General features: G+C 55.9%; 1 protein-coding gene across 1 annotated transcript; it reads right to left on the reverse strand.

The window, feature by feature from the left end:
• Window positions 1-9487: 9487 nt before the first annotated feature.
• Window positions 9488-13568, reverse strand: LOC150008079 (uncharacterized). Its single transcript, XM_090280858.1, has 4 exons — window positions 13514-13568; window positions 10637-11108; window positions 9797-10360; window positions 9488-9524 (listed from the first exon to the last, which is right to left on the reverse strand). Exons 1-4 carry the CDS (start codon window positions 13566-13568, stop codon window positions 9488-9490), a joined length of 1128 nt encoding a protein of 375 aa, XP_090136984.1.
• Between the last annotated feature and the right edge of the window lie 432 nt (window positions 13569-14000).

A 14000-nucleotide genomic window follows, 5' to 3' on the forward strand; every position in this document is an offset into this window, starting at 1 on the left:
GTTCCCTCCATGAAGGGTCCCCTCCCCCCCTCTGCCCTGACCCTCTACGGAGGGTCCCCCGCCCCCTTCTGCCCTGACCCTCTATGGAGGGTCCCCTCCCTGCTCTGCCCTGACCCTCTATGGAGGGTCCCCACCCCGCTCGGCCTTGACCCTCCATGGAGGGTCCCCTCCCCGCTCGGCCTTGACCCTCTATGGAGGGTCCCCACCCCGCTCGGCCTTGACCCTCCATGGAGGGTCCCCTCCCCGCTCTGCCCTGACCCTCTATGGCGGGTCCCCTCCCTGCTCTGCCCTGACTCTCTATGGCGGGTCCTCTCCCCGCTCTGCCCTGACCCTCCATGGAGGGTCCCCTCCCCGCTCTGCCCTGACCCTCTATGGCGGGTCCCCTCCCTGCTCTGCCCTGACCCTCCATGGAGGGTCCCCTCCCCGCTCTGCCCTGACCCTCCATGGAGGGTCCCCTCCCCGCTCTGCCCTGACCCTCCATGGAGGGTCCCCTCCCCACTCTGCCCTGACCCTCTATGGAGGATCCCCTCCCCGCTCTGCCCTGACCCTCCATGGAGGGTCCCCTCCCCGCTCTGCCCTGACCCTCTATGGAGGGTCCCCTCCCCGCTCTGCCCTGATCCTCTATGGAGTGTCCCCTCCCCGCTCTGCCCTGACCCTCCATGGAGGGTCCCCTCCCCGCTCTGCCCTACCCCCTCCATGGAGGGTCCCCTCCCCTCTCTGCCCTGACCCTCCATGGAGGGTCCCCTCCCCGCTCTGCCCTGACCTTCCATGGAGGGTCCCCTCCCCGCTCTGCGCTACGCCCTCCATGGAGGGTCCCCTCTCCCTTCTGCCCTGACCCTCCATGGAGGGTCCCGTCCCCGCTCTGCCCTGACCCTCCATGGAGGGTCCCCTCCCCGCTCTGCCCTGACCCTCCATGGAGGGTCCCCTCCCCGCTCTGCCCTAACCCCTCCATGGAGGGTCCCCTCCCTGCTCTGCCCTGTTCCCTTCATGGAGGGGCCCTAGGTTTCCCCTTTCCTGCTTCCCAGTGTCTCCTGTCGCCCCTCTTCCCATGACTCCGCCTGCTTGTCCCCTGTCCCCTCTGCTCTGAACTGCTCCATCTGGGTCTTCTGTGCCCCATGCCAAGGTTCCTCTGCGGAGGGTCCCCCTCCCCCCTGTCCCGTCTGTTCCTCCGCAGAGGGTCTCCTGCCCCCCTTGCCCCGTCCCGTCACTCACTGGCCTCTTCGGGGCGTGCGTCCCGGCCCCGCCTTCACGTCTCCCGCCTCTGGGCCGCGTGCCCGCGTCTCTGTACCTGAAGCACATGTCTCTCCCTCTTCATGGGTCTGAATCCTACCTGTGCTCTCGAGCCCCGTGTCAGATGTGATTTCCAATGTCAAATCACAGCGGGATCTTTAAAAACTATCCATCACATCATGCCATTCTCGTGCCCACCCGAGGGCCCTGTGTCTGCCCACTGGCCCTGCCCTGCCCCCCAGCCAGCCCGGCGGTCTGTGCCCTGGGGGAACTTGCTGTCCTTTGGAGGTGGCTTCCCCCCCCCGTCCTCCGTAGGGCCAGTTGTGTCCCAACAGCCAAGTCTGTGTTTCATTAGGACAAGATCTTGGGGAGCCCTTCCCTGCCCCTGCTGGGGAGTGCCTGCGGAGGTCCCAACCCGGCGCTGTGAGCACGGGTCACAGATCTAAGATTCTTAAGACGGGTCATAGAGGTATCATGGCAACCATTGCAGGTGAGCCCTGGGTGGGCGTGGGGCGGGGGGGCAAAGGTCAGCCGTTGAGGCTGAATGGAGGGACGGGGAGCCGAGGTTTTGGGTGGCCCCTGGAAGCCAGGAGTGGCTTTGGCAGGGACCTGGGAGGGAACTCTCCCGTCAGTGTGCCTCCGGGGCGGAGCGCACCCGATGAGCCCGCCTCGGCTCTCTGACCCGTCACGGCACCTGCGATCCGGCGCACGCTCTGTGGTGTGGCTGCTGTGTCTGAGGCCCTGTGTTGGGGCCGCAGTAGAAAACCAGTGTGGTCCCCCTCACTGCCTAGTCACGTCGCCTGAGCCTGTTGTTTTCATGGCTCTCAGCATCTCCCGAAACACAATGGTGCTGTCGTTTGCCCCCTCTGTCCGCCAGCCGCTCTCAGCCCCTGAAAGGTGGGCTGTGCGGACCCCGCCCCCGAGACCCAGGCCCAGCCAGGGGCTACAGAGGAGCGGAGGAGGGCACACGCTTCTGATATCATGACATTTCATTTGGTTGTTAAAACTGATTCATCCGCACAGGCTTCCCCAAACCGCTTTACAGTATCTCCAATCAATGAGCGCCCCAAGGAAAACCACCCTTTGACTCTTTCGTCCCACCCACGTGTCAGTATCCGGTGGAGTCGCGCAGGGGCTGCTCTGTGAGCGGCCTCATGGAGGGGGAGGGTCCTGACCGCAGATCGGTTCCCACCGGGACGGGCTTCCTGTGCCCCGGGCCCTTGCGCCAGCCCTGTGGCCTCTGGTGGCCAGTTGACCCTGCTTGCTTGCTGTCGCTTCTGGCGGGGCCCGGGGACCTCCACCTCCAGGCCGTGATGGCCCTGGTGGTCTCAGCTCCTCGCGTTTGAGTTTTTGCTCATTTCTTTCTTGGGGACCAGGAATTGTGGTCTTTGGAAGTGGAGGCAGCTCAGATGCTATGTGCTGCCAGCGGGCAGGGCTCAGGTAGTGTGGGGTGCTCCTCCTGAATACCCCACTTCCTGTCCCTCTGCCGGCCACCCCCTCGATAGCAGCTGCCCTCTGGTTCTGTTCGGGGTCCCCAGAAACAGTTCCAGGGACACAGGGTCATCAGTTCACCGTGGGACAGCCTGTGCCTCCAGCCACAGGGGTTGCTGAGTTGAGGTTGCCTTCCTCAGCTGTAGTCCCGGTGGAGAAGCCTGAGCTGGGGTGTGAGGGCCTCCGAGCTGGCTGAACTCAGGGCGCTGTGGCTGGGCTGAGGTGCAGAGTCCGTGGGCACGCGGGGCAGCTCCGCCTGGGGGGCCATGGGCCCTCACGCAGGGCAGGCCAGGGGCTGGAGGGGCCGCTCCCAGGCTGGACAAGTAGGGCTGCCAGAGACAGCAAGTGAAACACAAAACATTGCCTGAGACATGTGAGAAACCGAGAGAGTACTTGTCGTTTATCTGAAATTCAAATGTAGTCGTGCACCCTATTGGCAGGGCCTCTGAGTCCAGGGTACCAGGAAGCCAGCCTCAGAGTCTGTAGCCTGGGGGGCCCTCGGAAAGGTAGGTGCCCCTGCCGGCCTCGGCACAGGACAGGCAGCTCCCGTGTAAGTCAGGCCCCAGGTGCCCGTAAAGCAGCTTCAGGACACCTTCGGGGATCCAGACCTCCAAGCCCAGGAGGGTCCTCCTGGCCACAGCCACCAGGGGGCAGCAGCGTCCAGGACTTGAGGTTCCTCTGTGGGGTGGGGGCCCTGACCCAGTTATTGGGTCACGTGGTCAATCAACAAACACCGACGGAGGCCATGGGGACAGGAGCACTGTGGGGACAAGAGTGTGGCCTGACTCAGGGAGATCCAGTGCCTGCCGCGTCAGGGTACCCAGGGCTTCGAGGAAGGGGCTCCGGTAGCCTTGTTCCCACACCAGGCTGCTCCCCCAAATCCTCCCTGAGCCTCCCCAGGGAAGCCCACCCCAAGCCCAGGGCGCAGCTGGTGGGGCTCCGAAGCCTGTCTCTCTGCTGCCCCCTGCTGTCGGGTGTGGGGAATGCCCACCCTGTCACCTGCTGAGGTGCCCTCAGAGCCCTGCAGCCCCAGCCTCTGCTCACAGCTGCTCCGCCCTGGCTGCACAGCAGGTGAGCGTTGCAGGAAGCAGAGGGCGCTGCCCTCTCCCACCCCCAGCCCCTGAGTTGGCCCTGCAGCCAGGGTCCAGGTTTTTGTTTCCACCCACCAGTCGCACCTCTGCACGGGTCCCTCTGAGCTCTTCCCACGCTGGGGCCACCCGGTAGGGGTGCCTGGTCCCAGTCCGGCTCTGGCCCCACATCTGGAGGCGCCAGGGGCCACCCCCAGTGCTTGCTCTGAGCCAGAGAGTCGCGTAGACCCTGGCCCATGGGGGGGGACTCGCATCCCCCACCTCTGCCAACTGACATGCAAGGTCAAGGTCAGTGACCCAGGCTGTCTGAGTCCTGTCTCACTGGTGGGATGGAGAGGGCCCTGTCCAGGGTCATGCAGGCGAGCTGGGACTTGTGTGCCAGGTCCCATGTGGGTGCGTATCCAGGCAGTGGGGGCGGGTGGGCCGCACACCGGCTCATTCATTGTTCACTCGCTCCTTGCTGAGCAGCTCATTCTAAGCCGAGCCCGGCACTGGCTCTGGGGGTGAAGGTCAATGTGAGCAGAGCAGCAGCAGTGACGGAGCTTGGGGAGTGCAGGGAGGAGTGGGGGCCGCTCCCAGAGCAGGGGGTCTTAAGAATGCACTGGCGTGTGAGAGGGGGGTGGGAGGAGGTAGAAGAGGGTGACGGGGGGGTACATGGTAGTGGAAGGAGACTTGACTTGGGGTGATGCACACACAGTACAATATACAGGTGATGTGCTATAGAATTATGCACCTGAGACCTATACATACCATTTTATTAACCAGTGTCAGCCTATTAAATTCAATAATAAAATATGTCAGCTTTCTCACATCAAGCTCTAGTCTGCAAAGGACAGAAACTTGTGGGCAAGTCGAAATGGGGAAACATCCCTTCAGAGTCCACAGACTTGACCCTCCAAGCTGCTGTCAAGTACACGACGGGCCCTGTTGTCTGGCCTCTGCGTCCGTCTGTATGCTTCAGGTAAAAGGACTCCGACAGGGTTTCTCTGCGGTGCTCGGGGTCCCAGGAGGGCTGCCACTACGAGGCGCTCTCAGCCACCTCCAGGTGTGTGGGAAGGACCGGTAACTGTGGTCACCCAGTTTCTACCCTGGGTCTCCAGTGCTTCCTCGTCCCGCACAACTGAGGCTTCGCCCTGACCGACGTCCCCCCTCCCTTGCTCCAGCCCCCGGTCACTGCCGTTCTGCTCTGCTTCTCTGTCAACTGTTGTTGAGTCCTGTTGCGTGAATATTTGTGGAAAGAGACGCAGAGATAATTCCAGCAAGCAGGATGAGTGGCCAGCTATGCACGGAGGGCTGTGGCTCGCTCAGGCCATCAGCGATTATTCACAGCCCTCCGTTTCTTTTATTGGGTGCAGAAAAAAAAATTATTTTAAGTAAAACTAAATAGAAACTAAAAAGACTTACATGGTAACAAACATTCTTCCCACTAAAAGGAATAAACATTAACCTATAGAGGTACAGAACTAAAAGGCTTACGCTGTCCCACTAAGAGGGATGAACATTGACCTGTGGAGCTACAGAGCAAAGTGGTAAATCACAAAGGTCCAAGGGTCTGTTCCACATCCCGTGTTATCACTATGGGAAGGAGGCTTAGGTCTTCAGCCCGCTCTGTTCCCTGGATTCCGTGACTTAGCCATCAGGAGCCGCGTGCGGCCGCTGGCTTCAGCAAGACTCGCAAGTTCTTGCAGGCTGAGGTCACAGGACACCTGGGGGGGGGGCGCTTGCAGGCCCCCCAGCAGAGGGCTTGTGACTTTCGCCTACAGAGTCCACAGAAAGGCGGGATCACACAGTATTTCCGAGTCTGGCTTCTGTTATCTATGATAACGTCCTCGGGTTTATCCACGTCCAAGGTGGAAGGATCTGGTCATCCACTGAGCGGCACTCAGCCTGTCCCTGCGTCTCAGCTCCTGTGAGTAACGCTGACACGAACCGAGTGTGCGGATGTGCTGGCGGCACTGATCCCACTTCTTCTGCAGAAACACTCGGAAGGGCACTCGCTGGGTTGCACGGCAGATCTAGTTTTGACTTTGGAGGAGCCTCCAGACTGTCCGCCCCGGGCCGCACTCATGCTCGTTCCTGCCAACAGCGGGTGGGAGACCCTTTTCTCTGAAGTGAGCCTGTTGTTCTCAATGTGGGGAGACCGGCGACGCCTCCACAAGCCTCCCTGTCGGCTCCTCCTGGGTGTGAGCACCTGGCCTCCCAGCATCGCTGCGCTCGAGAGCCTTGTGGGCAGCAGGGCTTCAGCCTGCGGAGGGAGCAGAGGCTGAGCGGGTCTGACACAGCCTAGGGGCCGGGGCCGGGAGGGGCCCGCACCTCCACGGCAGCTCCACCCGGCCCTGGAAGATGCAGGCAGCCTGGCTCTGTCTCCAGAACCGCATCGGAGGGGTCTGGCTTGAGGGGTTGGCTGCAGGCTGGCGGTCTTGGTCTCTGAGGTCTCAGGGGCCTCGCTGCAGGCCTGTGAGAGACCAGCCGTTTCCTTCCCGTCCTGCACCTGGTTCCCTGACGCTGCTCTGCTCAGACGCACCCCTCGGCAAAGACACCTGCCTCACGTGCTTTCCGAGCGGGAAACACCTGCATCGGGTATTTCTGGTTAAATCTGTTTAAATTGCTCTCATCGTCACCCACCTTGTCATTTCGGCCGAGCGTCCCCTACGTATGGAGGGCCGAGTTCTCTAAGAAGAATTCGCGGTGGTTTGAGCTTTTTTCTCTTTTTTCCCCACTCCCTTCCCCTGGTCATGATCTAGAGATAAATTGGAAACTCACTTGTATCTCTTGCTGCATCCAGTGAGATGGTTAAACCCACCACGAGCGTGTAAGTCAGTTTTTACGCCTAGAACGGTAGTTGCAGTTGTCACGTGCTGACAGTGGCGATGCGGCCAGTGGGAAGCAGCTTCCCATGAGCCCTGACCAGCGATCAAACCCGTGACCTTTAAATTTGTGGGACAACACCCGACCAACTGAGCCACCATGGACAGAGCAAAAAAAAGTTTTTAAACACTAACCAACTCTCTCACCAAAGCACTATTCTAGTAGTAACACAGGCACTGAGAGGATTAAGGGTTATCACTAGCCGAAACAGCACTGGGGGTCTTCCGCCAGCACCTGTAACCAGGATAGTGATACTGTCAGTGACTGTTACAACCAGTGATACCTCTTAACTCCCTCAATGCCTGTTATTAAAGGCCCCCATAAATCCTGACGCTAGCGATCATGAGTTCTGGGGGTTCCCAGAAAACTAGAAGAGTACTTGAACTTTAAAGGCTCTCCTCATTTGTTCATGACAGCGATGATGGTTCTTAATACCGGTGTTAACTGCCGTTCACTTTGCATGGTTGAAATATTATTCTGTTATATTTTATTAAATATTTTAGCCCACCATTTGGTTCATAATATTTTGTTTTCTTGTTTTCCTCCTCTAAACCTAGGTGCGTCTTATGGTCAAGTGTGTCCTATAGTGCAAAAAATAGGGTAATTTTGTTCTAAGTGCGGCTGGTTGTTTTAGAACGAGACAGAGGACAAGCAGGATGAGAGCAGAATGTTGAAAGGGAAGCGGTAGAAGATTTGTGAAGAGAAATATAGAGAGAGGAGGTTTTATAGATGGTGAAGCTGAATACGATGAGAGTAAATTTAATTAAGAAAATGACTGTAAATAAGAAAAGTAAGGTGATGTAGAAGCAGAATTTGGTTCTATTTTATTTTGTTAAAAGGACGGTTTTCTTGTATTGTGTAGCAGCAGATAAGATAGCATGAGACATTTTCTGCCTACACAGTGAAGATACTATGTGTCCTTAAAATATGTTTCTGTTTTATATTGTTTTAACCAGGTCTTTGATTACTAAAGAAGGCAGTCTTCTCAATCCTAAAATCCAAAGGTGTGAAAACCACATACTGACCCAGAGCCAACGTGACAGGACCCCTGCTCTCCCGGGTAAGACTCCTGCTGACACTCACAGGACTCAGAGCTCACACCCCAGGATCCTCTCGTCTCTCAGGTTGGACTCCTCCACAGTCGCATGCCCCAGAGGCGATGCCAAAGGACCTCACACTCTTTCAGGCGGGTCCACATTTTACACTAAATGGATCTGGAAGTGCTGTGAGAGGATCTCCAGTTCTAACGTGAGGGAACATGTCCCCATGGTCAGAGGACTCAGAGGTGACATGACAGAACCCCCTACTTTCTCAGGTGAGACGCCTCCCCACAATCCCAGGGCCCAGATCTGATACGTCAGGGTTCTATACTCTCTCAGGGAAGACCCCTCCCAGCACTCAGAATTCCGAGCGGATGTGGCAGGACCCTCTATGCCGACAGAGTGGAATGCCCCCCGTGCTCAGATGCACACTGCTAGGAAACGCTCTTCTCTGCTGCCATCTAGTGCACATGTTAGGGATGACACCTAATAATTAAGCCCTTATTGTTAATGCAGAGAAGGAAAACTCTGACTCCAAAAAACCTCCGCTGCCTTGCAGCATACCTCTTCAGGGGAAAGGCTAAGGGAGTAAACCCCGACAGAAAATCCGGAGCCGGAGTCCCTAAGGCGGTTTGACGTTGTAGTCAACACCGGCAACTCCTGCGGCGCACCTGAAGCCAAGCTGTATTGACTCCGTCTTTCCCTTGGACCCTTCAGCTGCGAAGAGAGGGGGGTCTGCTGCATGGGCAACAGCAGACCCTCCATATCACCCTGCCCAGGCTCTGTAGCTTCAGCTCCACTGGAGAGGACACTCCAGCGTCATCACAAGATGTCGATTCAACACGGGAGGAGACAGATACCGTGTCACTCCCGAGTCGGACTGCACACCCATTCTCGGCGGTGCAGATAGACCCTTAAGAAGCTACACCATCGTCTCTCGAGACGGACGGCTGCCGCCGCCGCCGCCGCCGCCGACGATTGTTAATGCATAAATTTTTTTGTGTTGAAATTATTCTTTAACTTCCCATTGTGATTTCTTTTGAGGGTTATTTAGAAATGTATTTTATAACTTTTATTTTTTTTAAGATTTTTATTTTATTTTATTTTTAGAGAGAGGGGAAGGGAGGGAGAAAGAGAAGGAGAGAAACATCCATGTGTGGTTGCCTCTCGCTCATCCCCAACTGGGGACCTGGCCCACAACCCAGGCATGTTTCCTGAGTGGGAATTGAATCAGCAACCCTTTGGTTCACAGGCTGGCTACTCAATCCACTGAGCCACACCAGCCAGGGCCCAAAACTGTTTTGAGCAGTGGAAAAAACATCTGGATAGGTGTATGGCATCAAATGGAGAGCACTTTGAAGGTGACTGAAGGTTAAATATGTAAGAATAAATACACAACTTTTTATAAATACATCTTGGGGGTTTTTTTGCCACCCCACCCCCCATATACTGCTCCCTGGGTGGTAGCCTAATCAGACTGACTCTGGACTCAGGCCTTTGCAGCAGCTGAGTCTCTGTGGCTGGGAGCACTAGCTCTGTGAGGTCCTCCTGGAAGGCTCTGCTTTCAGTGATGGGGGGAGTAAGGCGAGTGGGATTCAAAGTTGTATGGAGACAACACGTTTCAGAACAAGAGGCCAAAAAACAGGGAGGAGGTTGGTGTTGGCATCTCCATAGCATTTAAGGAGCTGTTTGTCTATCTCATCTCTTGTTATGAAAGTAGAGGATTTGTTTAACCAGTTACTTCTTTACAAATGACACTCTTGGGGAGAGTCAAGGGCCGGTATACTTATCTGAAGTGCCCTCAGGGCTGGGGTGTAAAGTCCGTGGAGGCTGCATTTGCCCTGACTTACCCTCCCTGAAAACATAGGGCTTCTCCTCTGAGTGTGTCCTCTGGTGTGAGATGAGATTTGACTTCTGTGCAAAGCCTCGCTCACACTCCCTGCAAACATAGGGCTTCTCCCCTGAGTGTGTCCTCTGGTGTGAGATGAGAACTGACTTACATGCAAAGCCTCGCTCACACTCCTGCAAACATAGGGCTTCTCCCCTGAGTGTGTCCTCTGGTGTTTGATGAGAACCGACCTCTGTGCAAAGCCTCGCTCACACTCCCTGCAAATATAGGGCTTCTCCCCTGAGTGTGTCCTGTGGTGTGAGATGAGATGTGACTTACGTGCAAAGCCTCGCTCACACTCCTTGCAAACATAGGGCTTCTCCCCTGAGTGTGTCCTCTGGTGTCTGATGAGAGCTGACTTATGTGCAAAGCCTCGCTCACACTCCCTGCAAACATAGGGCTTCTCCCCTGAGTGTGTCCTGTGGTGTGAGATGAGATGTGACTTACGTGCAAAGCCTCGCTCACACTCCCTGCAAACATAGGGCTTCTCCCCTGAGTGTGTCCTCTGGTGTTTGATGAGAACCGACCTCTGTGCAAAGCGTCGCTCACACTCCCTGCAAACATAGGGCTTCTCCCCTGAGTGTGTCCTGTGGTGTGAGATGAGATGTGACTTACGTGCAAAGCCTCGCTCACACTCCCTGCAAACATAGGGCTTCTCCCCTGAGTGTGTCCTCTGGTGTTTGATGAGAACCGACCTCTGTGCAAAGCCTTGCTCACACTCCCTGCAAACATAGGGCTTCTCCCCGGAGTGTGTCCTGTGGTGTGAGATGAGATGTGACTTACGTGCAAAGCGTCGCTCACACTCCCTGCAAACATAGGGCTTCTCCCCTGAGTGTGTCCTCTGGTGTCTGATGAGAGCTGACTTATGTGCAAAGCCTCGCTCACACTCCCTGCAAACATAGGGCTTCTCCCCTGAGTGTGTCCTGTGGTGTGAGATGAGATGTGACTTACGTGCAAAGCCTCGCTCACACTCCCTGCAAGCATAGGGCTTCTCCCCTGAGTGTATCTTCTGGTGTCTGCTGAGCTGTAACCTGTCATTGAAGCCTTGCCCACACCCTCCTAATTTGATTGTTACAATTCTTGACGCTCCTACTTCCATGAATAATTTCTCTGTGTCCTCTGGATTCGCCTTCTGGCCTGTGCTGAGCTCTTCCTCCATCATCCCCTCATGCTCACTCAAGCTTCCCATTTGTCTATCGGGAGGTTTCAACAAGGCCCCTGAAACCCTCCTCTGCCTGATCCTTTTAAGCAAAGGTTTGGACCTTTCTTTGGCCTCTCGACCTTCCCCTGTGTCCTTCCAACTGTGTGTAACGGCATGGTGCTGCTGCTGCTGCTGACTCTGCTCCGCTGGGCTGCGGTCCTCTGACTGGAGGTGTTTTCTTGCAGATGTTCCCGGGAGAATCTGAGAGGGGTGACTGCGTTTCACATGTTGGCTGAGGAATTTCTCACTGGAGAAGGCGAGAGAGCAGGAGGGACATGGGTAGACCTCTGGCTTTGGTTCTGCTGAAAGAGAAGGTTTTGGTCAGCAGTGACATGGACAAGGCTGCCTCAGCTGCACACTTGGTCTCCTGAGAAGACCTGTCTCGCCAAGCATTCTTATAGTGTTGACAACGCAAGCTCTGTCCCCCACACTGTTCCTATTTTTCTTTTAATTTCTATGCATTGCAATGTTTTCAGAAAGCAGAAAGCCCGTATCATGGGTCATGCCTGCACATAGGCCAGACTAGGGACTTTCAAGTAGCGTCAGAGGCTGTTCCACTCCCTGTGTGGATGGAACTGCAGTGACCTTTTCCATGTACGTGTATCTTCTAAGTAAGTCATAGTAAAGAGAGAAACCACAGGCCCCACCTAGCAATTGCTTCTCTCGGTTCTCTGAAATTATAAAATAAAAACATGTCCTTCCTCAGCCTCACACCAAGTACTCACACTTTATTTCATTCAGTGTTAGCCCATTTCAAATACACTAGGAAGTCCTGTTTTAAAATAGTTATCCAACCACAGTTCCAACACACCCGACTCCCATACCCCTGCAGCCCATCCGCATCTTCTCTCACTTGTAAATGAAGTCATCACTGTGGGATTCCACTGAAGTTGATTTTCCAAAATTTAACAAAGCCTAATTTTAGAACAGAGTCACGCCCTGGCCTCTGCAGGGCTTTCCGGCCATCACTCTCTCATGCTCACGCTGCAGCTGAAAACAGCAGAGTTGTCCCATCTTGCCAAGGAACATCCAAGTGGCTCAGCTTGGATCATGGACCCTGTGTTTCCAGCTGCTGGACCTGTATCTGATTTGCATTGTTACCCTCCATGTTGAGGTCGAGACCGAGTGTCCCTCAGCCAGCTCAAACCCCCCCTCTCCTTCTCTGCACTAGCTGCCCCTCTACCTGGGACCCTTTGCCCACAGGTATTGTTCTAAGTGTTCTCCATGGAAAGGACCCTCCCTGAGCACCAGCCACACTGCACCCTCCGTTCGCAGTGATCCCCAGGTACTTGGTTGTGGATTCCTTTTCCCTAAAGCACTAATCGTTGTGTGATATTGTGCACATGCAAGCATCCGTCCCTGAGTTTCCCTCCTTCGCCCGTCAGCTGCTCAAGAGCAGCGATTCTCATCTTTATGCTAATCGGTATGTCCAGTTCCCAGAACTCTGTGTGGCACAGAGTAAGAACTCACAGGACAACTACCTGAAATAATGAATAAGTGCATATTAACATACACATTTCATCTAGAAATACAGAGGAAAGTAAGAAGAAACAGCTATAAAAAGGTCTCAGCCCAGGAAGGCTCCAGGGCCACCGCCCCAGTGCCAGCCTCCCACACTTGTCCCCTCCAGCTCTCCTCAGAGCACACTGAACCCTTCCGTCGGTTCCCCATCCGAGAATTTCACAGATCTGCTGCGAAGTGAGTGAAGCTTAAGCTTCAGGAACCCTCACTTCCGAGGCCTGGGAAGGGACCCTCACAATGTGTTCCGTGCTCGTGCTTTTTGTAAAGTCCGCAAAAGTAAGGTCTTCTACCTGCAGTTAATGAGCGCTACCGTCTGTTTCTGCAGCGGAACATACTTGTTCGCAGATACTTCCATGTGTAGTGAGGTTATTGTTACTCACCTCAGGGTCGAAATGGCTCTCGGGACGTGTTCCTCACCCACCCGCTGAGCCTGCATACCCAGTATAGTGACAGGAAGGCATAGGAACAGAAGTTGTCACCATCGTTGGAAGTTCCCCGACAGTGGGAGAGGAACAGGGTCTGACATGGGCCAAGTCAGAAGCCCGTCTGTGGCAAACTTCATCCCTAAGGTGTGTGCCGTTGCCATCTGGGGATTCAGGTCTCGTGATGCCGGAAACGCCGGGGGATGCCTTACGGGTATGTCAGCTCATCGAACCACTGCGGTGATTTGGTGAGGTTTCTCATTCTGTTTTTCAACTTGATACCCAATTTTGTATTTGTACTGTCGTATTCTTTTGCTTTAAGAGGACACTCCCCCACCCCGCTACACACACACACACACACACACACACACACACACACACAGATAGTATGTTCTATATAAACCCGAATCAGCCCCTGCTTTCCCTCGTCCTGAGAATAAAGTCCATTTTCTTCATTCTGACCTGCAACTCGCCACTGCCTTGCTGCTGATGCTCTGTCCTGGACCCACCCCACCCCCACCCCCTGGACCGCCCTCTGTCTGTCCCTCACCCTCTCTGGAATGCTCTCCTCTCTGCACTCTGTGTCCCACCGCCGAAGAACTACCCCGTCCTCTTCCCTGTCCCCGTGGGACTTCGGGGTCCTCTATCCTGCTCCCGAAGGTCTTACACACCCTCCGCCCCGCTTCCGATAGGCTGCCGGCACCTCGGCCCCGCCCCTGGAGGATTTAGAAGCCACTTCCGGGAAGTCTGGCCTTCCGCCACACTTCCGCCCTCCTGGTACCACCCAAAGGACTTCCGGGTGACTTCCGCTTCCGGCATACCCGCCCTCTTGTTCCCGCCCTAGAAGGTCTCACGAAGCCGAGGCCCAACCCCCGAAGGTCTATGCACCCTGTCCCGCTTCCGGTATGCCCGCCATCTTGGTCCCACCCCAAAGGTCTTCCGGGTGTTCGCCTCGCCCCGCTTCCGGGAGTCTTCCGCCACCCTGTCCCCGCCCCCGAAGAACCGCCGCGACCTCTTCCCTCTCCCCGTGGGACTTCGGGGTCCTCTGTCCTGCTCCCGAAGGTCTTACACATCCTTCGATAGGGTTCCGGCACCTCGTCCCCGCCCCTGGAGGACTTAGAAGCCGCTTCCGTGAAGTCTGACCTTCCGCCACACTTCCGCCCTCCTGGTCCCACCCCAAAGGACTTCCGGGTGACTTCCTCTTCCGGCATGCCCGCCATCTTGTTCCCGCCCTAGAAGGTCCCACGCAGC

The sequence above is a fragment of the Furipterus horrens genome, unplaced genomic scaffold, assembly GCF_987537825.1.
Source record: "Furipterus horrens unplaced genomic scaffold, mFurHor1.1.pri manual_scaffold_6, whole genome shotgun sequence".
Taxonomy (NCBI): domain Eukaryota; kingdom Metazoa; phylum Chordata; class Mammalia; order Chiroptera; family Furipteridae; genus Furipterus; species Furipterus horrens.

What these genes read in the sequence shown, in the direction of transcription:
- LOC150008079 (XM_090280858.1), bottom strand. Translation starts at nt 13,568, where the DNA reads ATGCCGGAAGCGGAAGTCACCCGGAAGTCCTTTGGGTGGTACCAGGAG. An exon ending in GTGGTACCAGGAGGGCGGAA is followed by an intron (nt 11,109 to 13,513) that starts GTGTGGCGGAAG and finishes CTTCTCTTTCAG; the next exon opens with CAGAACCAAAGCCAGAGGTC. An exon ending in GAGCGAGGCTTTGCACAGAG is followed by an intron (nt 9,525 to 9,796) that starts GTCGGTTCTCAT and finishes TTTACACCCCAG; the next exon opens with CCCTGAGGGCACTTCAGATA.